Here is a 23529-nt window from a genome sequence, read left to right on the forward strand (position 1 = left end):
CCAGGTGCCCGTGCAGCTCCACCCCGGTCTACAGTTCCCAGGTGCCCGTGCAACTCCACCCCGGTCTACACCTCCAGGTGCCCGTGCAACTCCACCCCGGTCTACACCTCCAGGTGCCCGTGCAGTTCCACCCCAGTCTACACCCCCAGGTGCCCGTGCAGTTCCACCCCGGTCTACACCTCCAGGTGCCCGTGCAACTCCACCCCAGTCTACACCCCCAGCTGACTGTGTGGCTTCACCCTGGTCTACACCCCAGGTGCCTGTGTAGCACCAGCCCATGCTATGGCCCACAGCCCCATCCGATGGGCATCGTCACCCCTGTTGTGCTACATATGCTAAGATGATGTCCAATACCATATCACACGGGGGAGGATGTGAACCTCCAACGCCTGTGTTCTCTCCACCAGGCCACACCGTGCACGGAGCAGGCAGGTGCAGCTCTGGAGACTCAGCCACATAGGCCCAAAGCTCCAGGAAGCTGCTGATGGCCTTGCTGCCTTGGCTGCAGGACTGGGATGTGACGCTGTGACATTTGTGCGTGGCCGCAAAGCCCCCTTCACCCCGACGTCCATGGCATGGGTGTTTCCTCTGCCCCCTCCTGGGTCCCCGACTCAGGTAGCCCAAGGGCTGGACCCTGGAGCCTCCCTCAAGCCAACAGATGTCACCTACTTCCGCTCCTCACAGACTTGCAGACCTGGCAGCACATGGAGTAGACGAGGCAGGCGGTGGCTGCGCTGTCCACCCCGCCACTCAGGGGCAGCAAAAACCCCCCCTGGAATGGACCAACCAAACACAGTGTAAGCAGAGCCTCGGAGAAGCGGCATGCCCACGGACCAGCCAAGCTCCACCCACAGAACTCAAGGAGGCGTCCACAGAAATGCACGTGGGTGTCGGCACTTTCCATGGGGTCAGGACAAATGCCCACACGTGGCAGGATTAATGGATTTTTCAAAGGGAAAAAGAGACGCTTCGCTGTGGGGCGTGTCTGAGGCTGATTCCACTGATGAACTGCAGATACGAGGGATTACAATGCTGGCTAGATGGTGAGCGTGACCCTGGATGCCGACAGGCTGGGTTCCGCCAAGCCTCCAAAGGTGGAGCCGACCCACCAGCCACTGTGCCCACCTTGCCTCTGGCTAGTGCAGACTAAGCTCACCATGGAGGCAGAGTGATGAAATGCTTTTTGTCATTTGCATTAAAAAAAAAAAAAAGAAAAAATCCCTACCCTGCCCCAGAATAAAACCAGACCAACTAGTAGAACAAGCAAAGTGGGCTCACTAGAAATCGGAAGTCTTACCTGTTGGCTTCGTCTTAAAAAATCCCAGAGCCAGCAGGCAGGTCCAAGGCTGCAGGGCAATCAGAACATGGAGCCCGGAGGCGGACGCCCCGGTCCACAGCCCCCAACCCACCCAAGCAGGCCCCAGGAGGCTGCAGTGCCAGAGTCAACGCTGGGCTCTCAGGACGCCCGTCTCTGCTTCAGGCACCTCGTGAGAAGGGACGCATGTGATTCCAAAGACAGCCCCGGGACGTGGGTATTATCATCATCCTCATTTTAAAATGGGGACACTGAGCCACAGAAAGGACAGCGCCTTGGGGCCCAAGGTCACAGCCTGGGGAAGGAGCAGGACTGGGGGTCACACCCAGGGGGTCTGGCTCCAGCATCCACACCCTCAACCCAGGGGAGGCACAGCTGCCTCCTGCCAAGTCTCCACCCAGGCAGGTTCTGAAAACCCACTGCGTGACCTCCAGGAGTCCCCACCCCAGAGGTGTGGCCACGCGGACGCCAGGTCCTTCCCAGGGGCGGGGCCACACACCTTATCTCCTCCTCAGGGCTGTGGTATTTCCACTCGATGGGCTCAGAGATGGGTGCCAGGAGGTCCTCATGGCACGAGAGGGCAAAGTCCACCTTCACTCGGGGGTAGGGGCTTGCCCTGCTGGCCTGGCAATGGAGATTCAGACAGGATGACTCCCAGCTTCATGGAAACCCTCTGGGTCCCCGGGACTGACAGGCAAGCAGGACTCCATCCGCCATGTCAAAACCACAGCGAGGCCGCCCTCACTGCCACGAGGATGGCGAGGAGCAAAACGACTAATGGCAACAGGTGTTGGTGAGGGGCGAGAAACCAGGGTTCTCATACCCGGCTGCCCGGAACCCACCACGGTGCAGCCATGTGGCAAACGCTCTGGCAGCTCCTCAAAAGGCTCAACAGAGCCAGGGGTGGTGGCTCACACCTGTAATCCCAGCACTTTGGGAGGCCGAGGCAGGTGGATCACCTGAGGCCAGGAGTTCGAGACCAGACAGATCAATATGATGAAACCCCGTCTCGGCCGGGCGCGGTGGCTCACGCCTGTAATCCCAGCACTTTGGGAGGCCGAGGCGGGTGGATCACAAGGTCAGGAGATCGAGACCATGGTGAAACCCCATCTCTACTAAAAAATAGAAAAAAAATTAGCCGGGCGCAGTGGCGGGCGCCTGTAGTCCCAGCTACTCGGGAGGCTGAGGTAGGAGAATGGCGTGAACCCAGGAGGCGGAGCTTGCAGTGAGCCGAGATTGCGCCACTGCACTCCAGCCTGGGCGACAGAGCGAGACTCCGTCTCAAAAAAAAAAAAAAAAAGAAACCCCGTCTCTACTAAAAATACAAAAATTAGCCAGGCATGGTGGTGGGCGCCTGTAATCCCAGCTACTCGGGAGGCTGAGGCAGGAGAATCGCTTGAACCTACGAGGCACAGGTTGTGGTGAGCCGGGATCGCACCATTGTACTCCAGCCTGGAGTGAAACTCCGTCTCAAACAACAACAACAACAAAAAAAAAAACCCACAAAAAATGGCTAACAAAGTTACCATAAGACCCAGCCAACTCCACTCCTGGATAGACACACCCAAGAGAAATGAAAACACGTATTCCCTCCAACAAAAGTACATGTATGTTTGTAGCAGAATTATTCACGATAGACAGAAAGTGGAAACATTCCTGATGCCCATCAGTGGATGAGTGAATAAACACAATGTGTCCATCTCCGCTATGGAACACGCTCTGACCATACAAAGGGATGAACTACAGTCACTCCCTGTATCTGTGGGTTCTACACCCGCAGATTCAACCGCACACAGATAGAAGATACAGTAATCGCAGGATCTGAAGCCCATGGATACAGAGGGCCGACTGTTCGTGTCAGTGAGCTCTGCAGGGGGCACTGTGGGACACAGGCATCCCTGCAGGGGATCGGTGGAGGCTGAGGCTCCCGGATCCAACCCCTGTGGATACCGAGGGGTGGCTGCACCCGACACATAGATAACCTTGCAAACAGCACAGTAAAGTGTGGAAGCCATACGCTATGTGATTTCACCCCAATGAAACGTCGAGAATAGGCAAATTCATGAAGACAGAGAGTAGACTTGTGGTTGTCAGGGGCGGAGGAGGGGAACGGGGTGGAGTTTCTTTCTGGGGTAATGAAAATGCGCTAAGATTGTGGCTGCGTAACTCCATGAGAACCCGAAAAAGCACTGAATCGGGTGCTTAAATGGATACATTGGGTGGTATGGCAAATACGACTTAATAAAACTGCTATGGAAACAAAGGCTGGGCGTGGTAGTTCACGCCCGTACCTCCAACACTTGGGGAGGCCAAGGTGAGAGGATTGCTTGAGCCCAGGAGTTCAAGACCATCCTGGGCAACATAGTGAGACCCTGTCTCTACAAAAGAAAAAAATTAAAAACTAGTTGGGCATGGTGGCATGTGTCTGTTGTCTCAGCTGCTTGGGAGGCTGAGGTGGGAGGATCACTTGAGTCCCAGAGGTCCAGCCTGCGGTGAGCTGTGATGATACCACTGCACTCAAGCTTGGGAGACAGAATGAGACCCTGTGTCAATCAATCATAGCAGAAGAGTCCGCTCTGTTATGAGCATCACACTTCTTCAATGTCTGCAAAAATCACCGTCTCACGACAGCTGCACAGTTGGATATCCTATTTGTGATGACATCCTGCAGAAACGCAGAGCTCCAGGCTACCAGCAGCAGGACCTTGGGCTGCAGGAGGGGCATTACTTGCATCCCAGGGTCTCAGACACAGGCTCGCTTGTGCCTTGGACCTTGCCTCCGACTGCCGAGGTGGGGACCAGCCTTGGCTGCACGCTGCGTGCCTGTTCCTACTGCGCTTGCCACCCCCCACCTTGAGGCCTTCCTGGGCTCCAAGGCTGCTTGGGTCTTTCTTGTGTGGCAGCCCCTAGCACACTGACCGACTTGTCGGCCTCTCTGCCTGCCTGTCCCCAGCTCACCCCAGCTCAGGGCCTGGCTCAAGCAGAGGACGATGGGGAAGAGATGGAAGCAGGTTCCGTCTACAGCACCAGCCCTTTCCACACTTGGGAAGTCCGGAACTTCCCGTTGGACTTTTCAGGCACTGCACCCTCATGACCGCCACCAGGCCCACATGAATGGTGCCACTTTCCACATCTTTGATGAGCGTCCCACACAGTTGTCTACTGGAGCACTCACCGCCAGGTTTCGAGATGAAATCTCCGCCCTATAGCTCCGGACGTCCTCCAGATCCAGCGTGGCCGTCAGGACTTCCTGGGGAAGGAAATTTCAAAGAGAACGCATGATTTCCCGTTTATTCGACTCCCATGTGTAATGTGGCTGCTGTCAAAGGTGTGTCACACCTTCTAAAGCAGGGACTGAGACCCCTGAATTCCTGGGGGCCCAGGGATGGGACAGATGACATTGAGGCCAACCCACAGCCCTTCCCTCTCACTGTTGCCACCAGAACCTCCACTGCATTCAGACACTTGCCAGTGACCCACTAATCACGGCACAAGACACCACCCTAAAAGACACCCCCCCGTCAGTAAGACACCCCCCTGTCAGTAGACACCCCCGTCAGTAAGACACCCCCCTGTCAGTAAGACAGCCCCCGTCAGTAAGACACCCCCCTGTCAGTAAGACACCCCCCTGTCAGTAAGATACCCCCGTCAGTAAGACACCCCCCTGTCAGTAAGACAGCCCCCGTCAGTAAGACACCCCCCTGTCAGTAAGACAGCCCCCGTCAGTAAGACACCCCCCCGTCAGTAAGACATCCCCCTGTAAGACACCCCCCTGTCAGTAAGACAGCCCCCGTCAGTAAGACACCCCCCCGTCAGTAAGACATCCCCCTGTAAGACACCCCCCTGTCAGTAAGACACCCCCGTCAGTAAGACATCCCCCCGTCAGTAAGACACCCCCCCGTCAGTAAGACATCCCCCTGTAAGACACCCCCCTGTCAGTAAGACACCCCCGTCAGTAAGACATCCCCCCGTCAGTAAGACACCCCCCTGTCAGTAAGACACCCCCCGTCAGTAAGACACCCCCCCGTCAGTAAGACACCCCCCCGTCAGTAAGACACCCCCCTGTCAGTAAGACATCCCCCTGTCAGTAAGACACCCCCCCGGCAGTAAGACACCCCCCTGTCAGTAAGACAGCCCCCGTCAGTAAGACACCCCCCTGTCAGTAAGACAGCCCCCGTCAGTAAGACACCCCCCCGTCAGTAAGACATCCCCCTGTAAGACACCCCCCTGTCAGTAAGACACCCCCGTCAGTAAGACACCCCCCTGTAAGACAGCCCCCATCAGTAAGACATCCCCCTGTAAGACACCCCCCTGTCAGTAAGACAGCCCCCGTCAGTAAGACACCCCCCCCGTCAGTAAGACATCCCCCTGTAAGACACCCCCCTGTCAGTAAGACACCCCCGTCAGTAAGACATCCCCCCGTCAGTAAGACACCCCCCCGTCAGTAAGACACCCCCCGTCAGTAAGACACCCCCCCGTCAGTAAGACACCCCCCTGTCAGTAAGACATCCCCCTGTCAGTAAGACACCCCCCCGGCAGTAAGACACCCCCCTGTCAGTAAGACAGCCCCCGTCAGTAAGACACCCCCCTGTCAGTAAGACAGCCCCCGTCAGTAAGACACCCCCCCGTCAGTAAGACATCCCCCTGTAAGACACCCCCCTGTCAGTAAGACACCCCCGTCAGTAAGACACCCCCCTGTAAGACAGCCCCCATCAGTAAGACACCCCCCCGTCAGTAAGACATCCCCCTGTAAGACACCCCCGTCAGTAAGACACCCCCCTGTAAGACATCCCCCCGTCAGTAAGACACCCCCCTGTCAGTAAGACACCCCCCGTCAGTAAGACACCCCCCCGTCAGTAAGACACCCCCGTCAGTAAGACATCCCCCCGTCAGTAAGACACCCCGTCAGTAAGACACCCCCCGTCCCCCCCGTAAGACCACCCCCTGTCAGTAAGACACCCCCCCGTCAGTAAGACCACCCCCTGTCAGTAAGACATCCCCCCGTCAGTAAGACACCCCCCTGTCAGTAAGACAGCCCCCATCAGTAAGACACCCCCCCGTCAGTAAGACCACCCCCTGTCAGTAAGACATCCCCCCGTCAGTAAGCCTCTGCAGGGGACTTCTGGGAATGCCTCTCTCACACAGGGAGCCAGGGTCCCTTTGCTGCCTCTGCATGTGGCTGTGTGAAGATGGGATGGCTGGAGCTGCTGCAAACATCCCGTGCCCAAGAGGAGAGGCAACCTGAGACTGAGACCAACACAGAGGAGGGCGGAGCTGGGGGAGGGCAGAGGCAGAGCCACAGGCCCAGCATCCACGCCAGGGTCCTGGCCCGGACGTGCTGCCTATGTCACAGGAGGTGACACTGCCTTGCCTTTGAACCTGGCTATGGTAGGGGTTCTGCCAATTGCAGTGTATGCAGAAATGAGGTTTTAACTCAGGGGTTATTCCTTCATGAAAAAATACCTTTATCAAATTGTGTTCCTGAGTGTTGCCTTGCTAAACGCAAGCATGGGACAGCGGGAACAGCACCTGCACCACTGCGGCGGTTCACAGGATGGCTGTGGCCACCTTGCGCGCCCCTCGCTCCTACTGCTGTAACAGGGGCCAGACCTGGCTGGAGATGCCCATGAAGACAAGGAGACCATTCACGCATCCTGTGGTTCTCTGGCTGCTTTCCAAAGGGATGGCACTGCGGCCACCAAGCTTCCATGCAGAAAGCCATGGTAAGTGTGAAGCCATAAAACAATGGAGATGGGGGAGGTGAGGATTGTTCCATGAGAAGGTGGCTCCATCCCACTCTCCCCAAGGCTAGGTTAACAGCCTTCCATATTGCAGCCTGACTCCAGGCACATAACAAGCCGGAAAGCCCAGGGGATTAGGAAGACCCTAAGAAACATGGGCCGACGAGGGGGATCGGCAGGTCTGTTGCTTGAGTGGGAGGCAGAAGGGGAGACTCTCAAATGATTCCATGTGTCACAAGACTTCTGTTGACAATTTCAGGTGCACCACGGAGGACCTGGCAGAGGGCGGTGTCCTGAGCCTGAGGACAGCACTGCCACTCTTAATGCAGCAGACCTGTGGCTGCAGCCCAGGACGGAGATCTCGGGCTACATCAGGAATTCTAGAGACAACGGCTCCTGGATTCTAGTGCATGAAACAACTGCCTGGCGCTCACTAAAAATGCAGACCCCCGAAGACTCTGGTTCGGGGGCTTGATGTGGGGCCAGGAACCTGCGGGGGTCCTGGGGCAGGTGATTCCCAACACACCTGCCAATCAACACGACCGCCAACGTGCCTGTGGCTGTGACGTGGGGAATGGGGAGCGGACCACACTTCCCATCAGCAGGAACTTAATCCTTCTCTTCAAAGCCCTTCCAGCTGTCGTGGTTAACGACGAAGAGCAAGGAGGCCTCCAGGGACGCTGTCACGTGGAAAGCAGGGCCTGGAGTTGAGACGGCCACACCCTTGCCTGCCCTCTGTGCAAGAAACCCCTGAAAAGACCGTGGAATTCTTTTTCAGGGTGAAGTTCACTCGGTCCACTTTGAAACTGGTTTGGTTTGGTAACCGCCTCCGTGCTGACCACGCCTATGCTGTGCAGAAAGCACCAGACAGAATCGTGGGGATGGGAACGCAGGGGCAGCAAAGCCATGAAACCGCTCAGACAGCCTCTCAGAGTCGGTGATGCCAGGACACAGGCTCGCCCTGCTCCTGCAAAGCCAGCTGCAGAACTTGTCTCGTGTGCTACTGCCTGCCTCGGTGAATCCGACACTTTAATGCCGGTCCCCAACAAGAGCAGAGCGGAATGTCGTCGGGTCCAAAGGTGAGTCCGGCGACGCTGTGTGCGGGAGGGAGCGCTGGGGACCCGCGCGGGGTCTGAGTCCGAGAGTGGGGATGCTCCCACCCACACCGGATTGGGGCGGAACTAAAAGTTACTTTTTGTTGTATTTGTGCACTTGGGATTGATTTCCGTTTTTGGCAATAACAGCCCGTTTTTTCTTGTTTGCTTCAAAAACCGAAAGGGAGGCTGGGTGCGGTGGCTCACAGCTATAATCCTAGCACTTTGGGAGGCCGAGGTGGGTGGATTGCCTGAGCTTAGGAGTTTGCGACCAGCCTGGGCAACACGGTGAAACCCTGTCTCTACTAAAGTACAAAAAATTAGCTGGGCGTGGCGGCAGGCGCCTGTAGTCCTAGCTCCTCGGGAGGCTGAGGCAGAATTGCTTTAACCTGGGGGGCAGAGGTTGCAGTGAGACAAGATCGTGCCACTGCACTCCAGCCTGGGCGACAGAGCGAGACTCGTCTCAAAAACAAACAAACAAACAAAAAACTGAAAGGAAGAGTAGCCCAAACCTCTCCCAGGACTTTCCACCTGTGGTCCCTTCTCTGTGGAGGAAGTTCACGCCCATCGCGGTAACGATCACCTGGGAAGCCTTGCCCCGTGCTAATGCGCATCTTTAGACGCAGAACGTGCAGAGCTTTCATCAGCTTCCCAAAGGAATCTGGGGCTCCAACAAGGTCCTGAACCCCATTCCAAGCGGCAGTTCAGTTGCTGGTGAGGACTGTGCCAGGCAGGGTTCTTAGCTTTGTTCTATGTCGTCTCCTTCCTCTGAGCACCCACATATCTGTGTCACTTCAGGATAGCAATGGAGCTTCCAACCTGTAACTCACAGCTCCCCCAGGGCTATCCCTCACGCAGCTGGCCACTGCGTGCTCAGAGAGCCCCATAGAACAAAGCCTCGCTGACCAGAGTGTCCTGGGGTCTCCACTCCTGCTTCCCCGGACTCAGGGACAGCATGGTGTAGGGCCTTAGATGAGTATATGTGGCCTCAGCACCCAGGGAAGAATGGCGGAGCCTTGAACGGCCTCACCATGAGCTCTCCTGACCGCTCTGCTCCTGAGGATAAGGCCCCCTCACCAAACACGGGATCCCTAAACCTGTCTCGGGGGCCATGGAGTCTGCTCCTTTCAAAGGAGCGGCTCTGGTTCCCTGCCAGCCCCTGGAATTCAAACAAACCAACACCACCTTCCGCAGGTGCCAGGCGGCACCCATCCTCTCGGCACCACAGAGCCTGCCTCCCACCGCGGGGGCCGTCCCCTTGGTTCCTGAGTGCACTCCCACCTGGCCCTGTGTGGCACGGAGCCCTCCTCCTGCACTGTGGGTACGCAGAACTCGTAAGCTGCCCATAACCTCAACCGTCCAGTACCATGTGCCGTGTGTCGGGGTTCGGCTGTCCTCAGACCCGAGGGTGGGAGGTCCCCCCTCACCAACCAGGTAAATCAGAGGCCATCAGAGCAGGCGGGATCCCCGGGGGCTTCTCCACAGGGGCCCTCACTAAGCACCTGGCTTACAGGGGAGGGCCAGGAGCTCGGCCTCTGCACAGGGAACCCTCCCCCAGTCACGTCCAGGCCCGTTCATTACCACGTCATCCAGAGAAAACTGGGATCCTTGAGCGAAGACACTTCCGTTCATGGCGATCATGGCACAGCCGTCGTAGTAGAGGCGGTCCCCGTCACAGCCCTTCTGGTTGGCCAGCAAGTAAATCCCGCCGTTCTGGAAAAGGCAGAGCCCACAGTGGAGTGGTCAGCTGTGGTCCACCGCCCTCGCCTGCCACCTGCCCACGTATAGGAACTTCCCCCCAGTCCTGCAAGGTCATCATGAGTGGCCCCACCACCGCCGAGATAACACGCACGTGTAGGGAAGCACAGGCACGTGAAGCTGCGGCGAGCCCGGCCTTGCTAGGTGCCAGGCTCTTCGTAAAACATGTGTTTTTGCTTCATAACAACCCTACAAGGCAGACCCCATCACCTCTCTGAGGCATGATGAGGTTCAGACAAGCCAAAGAAAGCTCTGTGTGATGAAGCCAAGATTCAAACGCGGCTCAGCTAAACCCAAACCTGCAACGTGAAGGACGAACCAGCACCGCCCGCTGCACGTCTCACTGCCCAAGAGCAGAAGCAGCAAACGTACGGGTGTTCCCTACGCCCCGCCATCATGCCAACAAACAAGGAGCACGTCCTGGTTCCTGGTCACGGCAGGGAGGGTGACAGGGTTGGCTTCCTGGGGTAGCTGCGCGGGTGAGATGGGCTGTGCCAGCGAAGCCCCGGGGGGCGGCAGGGCACACTTGTTGAGTCCAGGCCGTAATTACAAGCCCGGAAGGTCCATCTTGTGTGGGCCCAGCCCTGCAATGGGCACTGAGGATGCAGAGTGCTTCAGATAACAGCGCCTGCCCTGTGGTGCACGCTCCCTGGCCCAACCCCTACCTTGCTGGTGGCCATAGTCACGAGATCCACTCTGGTGTTGGCTTTGCGCAGCACGTGGTGACTGCCCGAGGCATTGGTGATGATCTCCACTCCATCCAGGCCCATATCGATGTGCGGGCTGCAGGCAGAGGCAGGTGAAGAGAAGAGGCCACCAGACTCCTCCAACCCAGCCTCCCAGGCAGCCCTCACACTTTCCCGTGGCAGCTCCCGGCCGACGGTCATGGCCCCAGGAGGTCTGCAGTCCCAGGTCCTCCCAGTTGGCCCATGTGAGGTGGGCGATCGGACAGCACGGGGGCATGGGGCTGACCTGTGGGGTGTCCAGAGCTCCTCACAGATCTCACTTCCAATGCAGGTGTCCCACGTGGCCAGCACCGCATCTCCGAAGGGCGCAGTTTCCTGCCGTCGGAAGAGAAGAGTGCATAAGATTCATTGGTCACGCCCTGTCTGGGCCACAAACACTACCTAGGGCCACACACCTCCTGCAGCCACAAGAGCTGGAGTTGGCTCTGGGCTCTCGCACATTCCGAAGAGGTGGGTGCCCTGCGGCTGCACATGGGACACTGGGTGGTGCCAGGAAGAGGAGCCTTTAGGAGCCTATGTGTGGAATAAGGGGATGTCTGTACTCTGAGCAGCCAAGGGGCAGAATGTCACGGTCACCAATGGGGTTGCCAATCGGGGCCAGCGGCTTCTGAAGTGACCCTGTTCTGTGATCACACTGAAGCAGCTGCTGCCCTGTGCTAATGAAGCCCGGCCCCCACTCCCAGCCACAAGCCAGCAGCTGAGAGGGGACACCAGGGTGCCTTCCCTTAGAATTCAAACTTGAGAACAGGGCAGTTTGCTGTCGGTCTAGATAACACTTAAATGTAGGAACATAGCCCCTGGGGGCAGAGAAGCCTGTCTTCTGCCACAAGGAGGACACAAAGAGGAGGAAGCCAGTGTGAGCAGGGACAGGGAGGAAAAGCAGCCCCAAGGCCAGGAGGAGCCGCCCTGGCTGCTGCCTGGCCCGCAGCCCCCCTCCCTATAGGAATCTGCCTCCTTTGTCTGTTTCAGACCTGTGTGCACTGTGGTGCCTTCCGTTACCTGGATCCCAAAGGGTTCCCGCCCCACCCGGTCCACTGTTGCCTGAGAACAGCGACAACCAACTGAAAAATGGGCTCCACACCCAGGGACTCGCCTGCTTTGTCAGGTCCTGTATCATCCGAGGCAGAAGGTACTCCTCCGTGTGCCTGGAGAGGAAAACACCAAGGATCTGAGGATGAGCATCTCAGGACAAATGAGGAAGGGCAGCTACATTTAAACAAAACTCAAACTGAACCCTCCGAACTGATGAACTGGCAAAGGAACTGCCAAGTGTCCCCCCAGTGCAATAAACAATTGCATGAAGGTAAAGAGTATGAAGGTGGCTTGAGGAGACTACGTGGCATTGTGGTGGGCTGGGCTCTCTGAGCATCGGGCTGTCTCAGTTTCCCCACACGCTCCTGTTCATCTTTATGGAGAGATGTGTCACAGGGGATTCGCTGAGAACTGACCACGCTGCCCCATGGAGAAATCCGGGTGGAATTCCTGATTGCTGTTACTAAATCAGAAAAATCATGTGGCATTAACCCGAAACACAATGACAAACCCGTACATCCCTGGAATAAAATGATGCTCTCAATTTGAGAGATGGGGAGGAGGGTTTAATACCAACTTTAGTGCAAGGTGTCCCAAGGATCTCCACCAAGAGGTGGAATCTTCAAAATAGACGGTTCACGTATTTGACTTCCAACAGGCTGTCACAAGATGCGCCACTCAGACTTGCAAGGAACTCTGTTTCCTTTTTGCTTTCTTAGAATTCCCAGGAGCCTTCTGGGCATGGTTTTAGTAGCTCTCTTCACTTAAGAAATGTTAAAAGTTGAGAAACTGAGTCAATGATGTCTTTCCCCCTCATTCACATAGGGAACGGGGACATGAAGATACCCTACAGACCTCCAGGCTGCCTTGCCATCCCATATCGAGCACTCAGTTCACCCTCTACAGCCTGTTGATGGCGATGCTGCTGCACCAACATGCATTTTAAATGCAGGAACTGTCCAAACATCTCTCCCTTCATCTGCACCTTTCCCTCGACTCATGCAAAGACCCCCCCGGGCACCAGACCAAAGACCCAGCAGGATGGGCATGCACTCGGCCTTGCCCCTCACTGCAGCTGTGCTCCATGGCCAGCGCACACCTTGAGAATGGCTCTCTGCAGGCAAGTACCAGGCCTTAGTTATGTTTTCCTAAGAGGACCTGGAACCTGGAATAGCACCTTGAGCCTGCATACTCCTTACTAAAGTAGGGGCATGATGAACACGACCATTTCTTGTCATCATCTGGCACAGCTCCCAGAGGATTAGAAACCTCAGCTTTCTCTAAGCGAACCAAAACGTGCAGTTGCTTCTGGTGGGCTCCAGTCTCACCTTCCTGCCACCCCTTCCACAGGAAGGATGAAAGGAATACCATCCCAGAGGGCCCAGTGTGACACCTGACACCGAGGTGTTCATGAGACAAACAGGGAAGGAGGAACAGGAGCCCCACACTTATGCTCTGAAATCCTAGAGACAACATCAACTGATAAAAGATCTCAACAAAAGCACAAATAAATGATGGGAGATAAGTTGACAACTAAGAAAAGATTTTGAAAAGTCTTAAAATGCTTGCAGATACGAAAAACAAAGCACAGGATAGAGCCCTGTGAAGAGCACTGCAGAGAAGACAAATTCCGGGCAATAAAACTGCCAGAAAAAAATGCAAATACACGAAGACAGTGAAGGTTAGAAAGAAGATGAAAGATAAGGCAGGCAGACACAGACATGTCACTTGCCAGTCATCGAGGTTCCTGAAGAACAGAACGGAAGCAAAAGAACAAAAGCCTTTGGAAGCAGAAAATAGGTCAACTTTCCTGAAATAAGAAGACCTGAATGTGAAGTCGAAAAACCTTACAGGGTATAATCAAACACGATGAGAACCCCCAAGCCATTTGCTGGAGCTACTGAACCTCCAGAGTCGTAGAGACATCCCACAGGCACCTTGGCAGGAAAAGCTGGTTCCTGCAGACGCAGCGCTAAAATCTGGTTGGCCACAGACTTCCTTTATGGATTCGTTTTATTGCAAAATATGTTACGCAAAAGAGTACAAAGGCACACATGTGTAATTAAAGGATATTAAAATAAGTCCAGTGCATGCAGTACCCAGGTGAAGGAGCAGAGCATCGCCTGGACCTCCGAGCCCCCAGCGTGTGATGCTCTCTCCTTGGAAGTGCACCCCGCAACAAATCTCGCCTATCTTTGTACTTCAACTCAGGCGTGCTGATATGGTCTGGCTGTGTCCCTACCCAAATCTCACCTTGAATCATAGCTCCTGTAATTCCCACATGCTGTGGGAGGGACCCGGTGGGAGATAAATTAACCACAGGATGGTTTCCCCCATACTGTTCTCATGGTAGTGAGTCTCAGGAGAGCTTTTATAATGGGTTTTCCTTTTTGCTTGGGTCTTGTTCTCTCTTGTCTGCCGCTATGTAGGATGTGCCTTTCGCCTTCTGCAGTGATTGTGAGGCCTCCCCAGCCACATGGAACTGCGAGTGTATTAAAGCTCTTTTTCTTTATAAATTACCCAGTCTTGGGTATGTCTTTATCAGCAGCATGAAAACAGATGAACAGGGTCTCATTCTGTCATCTGGGCTAGAGTGTAGTGGCACGATCGGGGTTTGCTGCAGGCTCAGTCTCATGGGCTCAAGTGATCCTCCCACTTCAGCATCTCAGGTAGCTGGTATTGGGAACAGGCCCCCAAATCTGACCATAAACAAAATCTCTGCAGCACTGTGACATGCTTGTGATGGCTATGACGCCCAGGCTGAAGGCTGTGGGTTTACCAGAATGAGGGCAAGGAACACCTGGCCCACCCAGGGCGGAAAACCACTTAAGGCGGTCCAGAACCACAAACAATAGCATGAGCGATCTGTGCCTTAAGGACATGTTCCTGCTGCAGATAAGTAACCAGAGCCCATTCCTTTGTTTCCTGTTTTAATCTATAATCTATAGACACAATGCTTATCACTGGCTTGCTGTCAATAAATATGTGGGTAACACTCATTCGTGACTCTCCACTCTGAAGGCTGTCAGCCCCAACTCCCACTCCACACTCTATATTTCTGTGTGTGTGTGTCTTTAATTCCTCTAGTGCCGCTGGGTTAGGGTCTCCACAACCCAGCTGATCGCGACAGCTGGGACCACAGGTGTACACCACAATGCCCAGCTGATTTTTGTATTTTCTTTGGTAGAAAGGGGGTTTCACCATGTTGCCCAGGCTGGTCTCGAACTTCTGAGCTGGTCTCGAATCCTGAACTTCTGACTGCCTTAGCCTCCCACAGTGCTGGGATTACAGGCATGAGCCACCACGCCTGGCCTTTCTTTTGGTCTTCATGAGTATCTTAGCTATTCGTGGCCTTTTGCTCTTCCATGGAAATATTGGAGCCGGTTTATTGAATTTCCTGTTATGTAGTTATGGAAACTACACTGAATCCATAGATCAACTTAGGGGAGATGAATGCTTTTCACACTGTGCCTTCCTTTTCACATACGCAGGCAATCTCCATTTAGCTCAGTAGTTGTTAATGCCCTCCCATAAAATTTTATCACTTTTTCCCATACGGGGCTTACACATCTCTGGTTATAGTTATCCATAAGCACTTTGGCTGCTGGAATAAACGGTATCTTCCTTAAAGTTACACGTTCTGACTGAATGTTGCTGGTAAATGAAAGGAACCTGACTTTTGATTGGTTTTATCATCCAGCAAACTTGCCTTTTGGCAAGTTAATTTGGCAAGTTAATTACAATACGGTTTCAGTCTATTCCTGGATTTTCATTTAATCCAGAATAATGACCTCTGTCCTTTAATCAAATTATTGTATCCATTTTTATTTGTAGTGATTACTGACAGATTTATTCTGTCTTGCGTGCTATCTCTGAGTCCCACTTTTTCTACTGGACTTTTAAAGAACTCTTTTATGCTTCATTTGGAATTATTTCATTTTTTCCTTTTTATTCTTCTTTTCTTCTGCCTGCTACTTTGACAATCATATGTTCTGTATCTTTCCTTTTAGTGGTTACCTGAGAAATTTTATGTGTATTTCACCTAAAGTCAAAAATTGATCAGTATATTTACCCTCCTACAGAGCACTGCCCTAATTTACAAGCACAGCTGTGCAGCGATTTAGGGCTGGCCGATTTTCTACTACATACTAGACATTATGTTTCGTACAGTCCCGTTTGTTTACACATATCCACAAATTTATCAATATCCTTTTTCACCAATCCTTTTGAAATTTCGAGGCTTCTGCTAGAGTAATTTTCCTTCTGCCTAACGTCCACATTCAGAATTTCCATCGAGTCTTTTAACGGTAAACTGTTTTTGCTTTTGTAAAAATGTCTTGATTTTTAATCCTTGTTCTTAAAGGATGCATTTGCTGATTCTAACATTCCCGGCTGCTGGTGACTCCCTCCTCAGGTTTTTTCCAGGCACCGTCTCCTGGCTCCAGGCTTCGCCACTACGAAGCAGGAGTTGCTCCAGCTGCTGAATCTTTGTGGGTGATTTGTCTTTTTCCCTTCTGGCTACTTTCGAGAATTTCTCTGTGTCTTTAGTGTTCTGTGGTTTCACAAGAATGTTTCTAGATGTGAATTTGTTTGTTTATCCTGTTGAGATCTGTTGCAGTTAGTGTATCTGAGAACAGCATCTTTTAAATATTCTGTGGATGTTTCCATCTTCTTTCAAATACCGCCTCTTCTCTGTAACCTCCGTTATCGCCTTCTGAGACAGGGATTCCACCCTTGTTATCCACTTTCACTCTTTGCTGATGTTTCTTAATGTCTCTTAGGTTTGCATCAGATTTTCTTTAAGGCTTAAATTCTGTATAATTGCAGGGAGAGGTCTATCTTTCAGTTCCCTACCTCTCTATTCAACTATGTTTAACTTACGTGTTATTCATTCACATTATTATTTGGCTCTTTTTCTAACTCTGATTGTCTGTTTCTTACCTTTTGAGCTTCTCATCGATTTATTTCAGTGTATTAGGAACACTTATTTTCTATTCTGTGTCGAGCTTTCACGTCTGCGTCTACTGTATTTTTTTGCTGGTTCTTACTCGTTGTGCTTTATTTCCTTGTGCATTTTAAGATTTTGGACTGTGAGTTTCTCATTTTCTATAAATGTCATGTCTAGAAATTCTGAGCAGCCTGGATTGAAGGTGAATTTCTCCAGAGAAATTTGTTTGCCTGTGCCCAGAAGTCTGTTTGCCTGTGCCCAGCATCTGCGGACGCTATAGTAACTTCTGGAAGGTCTATTGCCTGGAGACTGGACACTTCTGGAACTCATCTTGGGTGCACACGGAATTAACTTCTTCTCCTGAGTCTTATTATACTACACAGGTAGGGAGGTTTCCAGCACAAAGGCTGTCAATCTCTAGGCAACACTTCTCCCCCTCCACCAAGCACCAGGTTGAGGAAGGCATGTGTTCAGCCTTCTCTCTCTGTGCAGTGGGCTTATGTCTCAGTCATGGTTTCAATGGGAGTCGACTATAGCAACAGCATACGGGGGTGTCTCCTACTGGATCTCCTGCCCATCCCCCCACCTCCACTTCCATGGAGTTATCACCAGTAAAGCTCAAGGTCTCCAGGCGTAGGAAAACCCTTGGGGCAAAAGCCAGCTTTGTGCCCAGGGTCTTACCCTTGTTTCCCAGGGTCTCTGGTTTCACTGTTTTTAGGCTCAATGTATTCTGTACTTTCCTGCCAGCTCAGTGGTGCACATGTGAAAATGAGACATAAATGCAGACACACTGTATCCGGCATATTAATGGCTTCAGTTGTGAGGGTCATTCCGGTTCCGGAACTGCCCTGGAGTCAGAAACGGCAAAGCAGCAAAGGAGTGAGTGGCAGACAAGAGCAGTCAATGATTCCACCTGCAAGACAGAAAGTGAACCGCGAGGGGGCAGACATCTCTCCGCCTCTGCTGGCAGAGAGGATGAAATTACAGCCTTGGAGCCTGCAGAAGAGAGTGGCCATGAGAAGCAAAGCCGTCCCACCACGGAAACCTTGCAGCTCGTGTCTGGCAGCACCAGGCTCTAGAGGGCGGGGTGAGACAGAGCCGGAAGCAGAGGATACCTGGACCACCTCCTGGGCCCAGCACATCATCCCACTGGGGACCAGAGTGCACCAGACACTGGGCACCAGAACACTAGGCTCGGGAGACAGGGGACAGGGAAAGGGGTGGTCTTGAGGTCTAGAGGCTGAGGATGGGGGCGCGTGGTAAGTGAAAGTCCAGGGGGCTGAGTGTAGGTGCTCAGCCTAGGAGATCAAAAGACGGCTTTTTAAAATTTTTTTTTTCTGGAGAATTTAGAAAGCAAAGATTTACTTTATCTTCACCTCAACATATGCTAGAAAGACATGGGATAAACTCAACATCCATTCTCAATTTTTAAAAATCTGAAGTAAAACTAGCTGTAGATAGATATAAGCCCCAATCAAATGCAGAAACATGAAGAACTTTCCAAGGGAAGTCGGGAAAAAGACGAAACTGCCCCTTAGCAAAGAATTTTGCTCCAGAAATGATCTAGTGCACCGTTCTAGAAATGCTGGCCAACAAAAGTTAAGAAAATGAACCAAGAGGTGTAAATACTGGAAAGGAAAAGGAAAATTCATTGCATATTATATAAGTTTAACTTAAAAGAAAAACTACAAAAATCAACAGACTAACCAACAGACACAACAGAATTCAACGAGGTGGTCAATTACGAAAGCAACATAAAAATCAAGTTTTCCTACATAAAAATATTAACCGCTTAAAAATATAATATTAAAGAGTCCATTTGCAATAGCAACAATAAAAAACAGAAATAACTGTAATAAAAATAGAGAGCAGAATTTCTCAACTGGGGCAATGTTGCCCCCCAGGGGACATCTGGTAATGTTTGGGGACATTTTTGGTTGTCACAACTGGGAGTATCTGTGGGGAGACCAGCCATGCCAGTAAATGCCTGAGGATGCATGTGGCAGACACCCCATGACGAAGAATGACCCAAAGGTCAACCGGGTGAAGATGTGAAACCTGACGTTCAGTATCATTCGAGATGGAAGTGACACTTCACCTAACATGACTGACATCCCTGACTGATGACTGAGAGTTCCACGTGATCTGTGCTGAACCTAGCTACAGTTTAATCAGCAGCATCAAATCAGGCACATAAGGGACTGGCACCAGGGGGTGGAGACCCTAGTCCCTGTTTCTGTGCATCCTCTACTTGCAGAGACCTGATCAGATGAGGAAGCAATGAGTATGGAGCCCCAGAGGTGGAGAACAACGAACAGTTGTTCTGAGAGCACGATGACCTCCACAGGCACAATGACCTCCTTCCGCAGTGGCTCCCACAGTTCTACCTCATCCCCAATGTAGCCCCCTCCAGCACAACCCTATAAAACCTCCCTCCAGCCGCTGCCTCTCTGCAGACAGCCCCTTCTCTGCTGTGCTGCCTGTTGCAATCTTGCAAAATATTTTCCTACTTTCTCTAATCAATCTGCCCCTCTTCACCTACAATTGTCTTGGTAAATTCCTTCACCGCCTGCACCATGGGCCCCAGCTAGCGGATATCTGTGACACTGCTGAGGTGGAATAGGGTCTGGGGGCAGGGAACCTAAGCACTTCCTAGAACTAAATCAAAGGAAAAACCCCAGCTTTCTAAGACCAAGTAAATAACTTTGTAACTAATTCAGACAGGAAACACCTCTTTATTTGCATAGTGTGTACACCAAGTAAATAACCTTGTAACTTCACTTCAGCCTCTTTATTGACATGGGGCCCACACCAAGTAACCAATGGGAAGCCTCTAGAGGATATTTAAACCCCAGAACATTGCGTAACCAGGCCCATGAGCCGCTTGCTGGGGCCGCTCCCGCCCTGTGGAGTGGGCTTTTATTTTCCGCCCTGTGGAGTGGGCTTTTATTTTCATTCAGTCTCTGCTTTGGTTACTTCATTCTTTGTTTGCTTTGTTTGTGCTTTTTGTCCAATCCTTTGTTCAAAATGTCAAGAACCTGGACACCCTCCACCAGTAACACTCCCATGATCCGGACCCAAGGCTACACACAGCGAAGGTGCTTAACACACATCCTGGGAGCGGTCCGGCACCCGACTCACCGACTCCTCGACCACGGGGTGAACCAGCGTAGTTCACGGTAGTTGCCTTCGTTGGCCAAGGCCATCTTGGGTCTGATGAGCAGGATCTTCCTGCAGGCAGGGGAACAAAGCCGTGCACACCGGGCTCCTGAGACGAACGTGCCACAAGTGGTGGCCACTGCCACCGGGGGACAAGGTGATGCTGTGTACAGTCGGCTCAAGAATGGGGCCCCGAGCAAATCTCTCTCCTTCTCTGGGCTTCCACTTTCTGTCTATGACTCAGGTCCCCACAGCTGCATCCATTCCTGACCCTCACAGTGAAGCAGCTAAGCCCCTGCAGGTGTGCACCTCACCAGCAGCTGGTGACCAGGCGCTCCAGGGAACTCGCTCAGCAGGACTGGCTTCCAGGCCACAAGGACATGTGTCCCCGCACCCCCACCCTCTGCGTCTCTCTCTTTCTGATACCTGATGATGCCTGTCTCGGTGGTGGCTGACACCCAGAGAAGCAAAGGCACCTGGGTCACCTGCCTGGTGCATCGGCCCTGACTAACCCGGGCACTTCCAGAAGCAGCCTACCAGTAATGGGTCCCCAGGGCAGCACCCTCGGCTGAGAGCCAGGGAGAGGCCCCAGTCACCCTCCCGGGGGCGGGGGCAGGGAGCCTACCTGTTGAGGAATATCACTCTGCAGTTGTAGCGGACGTTTCGGTGCATTACAGGCCTGCAGGAGAGAGGGGAGGTACACGCATGTCCGCCCAGTTATGAAAACACAGAGCACGCGGAGGCAGCGGCTGGCTGCAGCTCTGGAATCATGCATTTTACTTTAATATGAAGCGCCCTCCGATCCCTTCACGGAACTGCAAGGCTCTTCTGTTGGCACCCTCCAATCAAAGCTAAAACGAGCCGAGATGGTTCTGCCACCCAGGCAGCACCGACTCTAAGCCTAGAGGAGCCTCTTCTCAATGAACGGCAACTTCTTTCCACCACAGGGTTCTTCCCTCTCCTCCTGGAATGTTCCAGCCTCTGCTGCCTCCTCCCCTTCCCCCTCCAAATTGCCTTGTGCTAACCTGAGGTATCCACTTTCCAGCACTTGTCCGCCCTGAGCTCATTTCCACCCACCACCTGGGACATGTGGAACCCTTCCATTCGCCGCTCCGGGCCGGCCCTTTCTCAGGACTGGGCCTTGGCTTCACACTCCTATCACCTCGCTGACACCCTATCATCTCCCACTGCAGATGAGGGGACCACAGCAGGAGAGGGCGACCTGGCTGGGGACACTCGCAGGGGGACGAGAGTGACCCGACAAGAGGCTCTGGCCAGAGCAGGGCAGCACAAGGGAAAGATGACCTGGACAGGGGCGCTGAGAGGACGCAGTGTCGGAGAGAAGCACAGGCGCCTGCCGGGGGTGTGATCCGACCGCAAAAGTGTTTTGGGGGAAGAAAAAACCAAATGTGGACGGTGTGGAGTTCCAATTCCAGCCTTGCCACTGGCTAAGTGACCGGTGTGAACCCAAAAGTATCTGAGACAGGTCTCAGTCCACTTAGAACATTTATTTTGCCAAGGTGAAGGATGCACACCTGACACAGCCCCAGGAGGTCCTAACCACACGTGCCCGTGGTGGTCGGGGCACAGCCTGCTTGTACACATTTCAGGGAGAGAGAAGATGTCACTCAATACATGCTGGATGGGCACTGCTCGAACTGGAAAGGCAGGACCAACTCGAGGCGGCCGGGGATGGGCTTCCAGGCCATAGGTGGATTTAAATGGTTCTGATCGGCAATTGGTTGAGTTATTATCAATAGAAAGGAACGTCTGGGTTATGACAGTGGGTTGTGAAGACCAAAGTTTTATGATGTAGATGAAACCTCCGAGTAGCGGGCTTCAGAGGGAACAGATTGTAAATGTTTCCTATGAGACTTAAAGTCTGTGTTGATGTTCATGCTGGTCAGCTCTTCCAAAAGGGAGGAGGGGAAATGAGGCCTGTCTGATCCCCGATCACCCCCGACTCCCCGTCATGGCCTGAACCAGGCTTTCAGGTTAACCCTGGAGGGCCCCTCTGAGAGAAGCGGTTCATTCAGAGGGTTGGGAGGGCCTTAGGATTTTATTTCTGGTTGACACCAGCCTCGACTCTTCCTCCCAAAAATGGGGATGAAAGGGTAAGATGCATGCAGGGGCACCACTGCCCTTCCCAGTCCTGGCTGCGGCCCCTGTCCTGGCTGTGGCCACCATGAGCGACTCACTCCATCATGGCTTCTGTTCCTCTCTGACATGTTCTGGATCCAGGACCCCACCAGATCTCATGTCCAACTGTAATCCCCAGCATTGGAGGTGGGGCCTGGTGTGGGCGGAGTTCTCATGAATGGGTTGGCACCATCCCCTCCGTGTTGTTCTTCTGACAGGGAGTGAGTGGGTTCTCGTGAGATCTGGTCATTTTAAGAGTGTGTAGCAACTGGGTGCAGTGGCTCACGCCTGTAATCCCAGCACTTTGGGAGGCTGAGGCAGGCGGATTACAAGGTCAGGAGTTCAAGACCAGCTTTACCAATCTGATGAAACCCCGTCTCTACTAAAAATACAAAAATTAGCCTGGTGTGGTGGCGTGCACCTGTAGTCCCAGCTATTTGGGAGGCTGAGGCAGGAGGATCGCTTGAACCCGGGAGGCAGAGGTTGCAGTGAGCTGAGATTGCACCACTGCACTCCAGCCTGTGTCACAGAGTGAGACTCTGTCTCAAAAAGAAAGAAATAAATAAAAAGTGTGTAGCACCTCGCCCCTCTCTCTCTTGCTCTTGTTCTTGCCATGGAAGATGCCTGATGAACACAAACTTGTTCTCACTTAGACAAAGTGTGCCCAGAGTGTGAGAGAGAAATAGATGTTTTCAATAAAATACGAGTTCTCCGTGAATATCTGGTCTCTAAGTGGAGTAAGTCACCAGGATAAACTCAGAAACAAACTAAAGCAGATCAGGGCAACGCTTTCACCACGTGAACATTTTACCACTGGACACATAAAACAAAGTTACACACCAAACGACGCACCGGGAGAAGGATTTTTACCTTACGTGGGAATGGACTGACATGTTTCACATGTCAAGGACTCAAAATAAATGAGACACAAGCAGTTGTAGGCAAAAAACCAGGTAACTCTCGAAGAGTGTTACAAACAACCAACCAACAAAAAAAAAGTTCAAGTCCGTAAGTGAGCAAAGCAAATAAATAAGACAGTCGTTTTTAAAAAAGTATTCACCACTCTGTTTCTTTATTTTGTTTATAAAGGCGAAACCCTTGTAGGGCAGAACTAAGGATGGTGCACCTGCAACTACAGAGGGCGGGAACCCAAGTCAGCACATTCTTCCTGGAGGACCATTTGAAGAAACAGTGCAAGATGGAAGTTATCAATGACATTATGATAAAACTCTTGTTTTGTTCATTGGAGCCTCCAATCCAGAAAAATGCTGGATTTCAAAAGAAAAAAATACCTTCAAATATGATGGTTACAATTTTTAAGTGTAAAAAGTAGAAAAATGAAAAGAGGATTATAAATTCAAAGTCAGCAGAGGAAAAGTTTGAGCAAAAATGAACCAACAAAAGACAAAACCCAAAAAGAACCAGCCTGGGCAACATAGCGAGACCCTGTCTCTAGGAAAAATTAAAAACAAAACAAAACAAAACAAAAAAAAACTAGCCAGGTGTGCTAGCGTGCACCTGTAGTCCCAGGTACTCAGGAGGCTGAGGCGGATGGATCACTTGAGCCCAGGAGGTCATAGAGGCTGCAGTGAGCCAG

The 23529-nt window shown here is 52.5% G+C and overlaps 1 protein-coding gene across 3 annotated transcripts in view; it reads right to left on the reverse strand.

Moving 5' to 3' along the window:
• Window positions 1-23529, reverse strand: part of NADSYN1 (NAD synthetase 1) — a 54502-nt gene that overhangs the window by 18638 nt on the left and 12335 nt on the right. For all 3 annotated transcript variants that reach the window (XM_037998862.2, XM_008013029.3, XM_008013104.3), the window contains exons 4-13: window positions 20419-20472; window positions 19776-19865; window positions 11748-11799; window positions 10881-10969; window positions 10574-10691; window positions 9732-9863; window positions 4491-4565; window positions 1815-1939; window positions 1298-1346; window positions 670-772 (exon numbers count right to left, since the gene is read on the reverse strand). In XM_037998862.2, coding sequence (XP_037854790.1) covers window positions 670-772; window positions 1298-1346; window positions 1815-1939; window positions 4491-4565; window positions 9732-9863; window positions 10574-10691; window positions 10881-10969; window positions 11748-11799; window positions 19776-19865; window positions 20419-20472 — 887 coding nt within the window. The remainder of the gene's footprint in view (window positions 1-669; window positions 773-1297; window positions 1347-1814; window positions 1940-4490; window positions 4566-9731; window positions 9864-10573; window positions 10692-10880; window positions 10970-11747; window positions 11800-19775; window positions 19866-20418; window positions 20473-23529) is intronic.

This window comes from Chlorocebus sabaeus, chromosome 1 (genome assembly GCF_047675955.1).
Source record: "Chlorocebus sabaeus isolate Y175 chromosome 1, mChlSab1.0.hap1, whole genome shotgun sequence".
NCBI classification, from domain to species: Eukaryota; Metazoa; Chordata; class Mammalia; order Primates; family Cercopithecidae; genus Chlorocebus; species Chlorocebus sabaeus.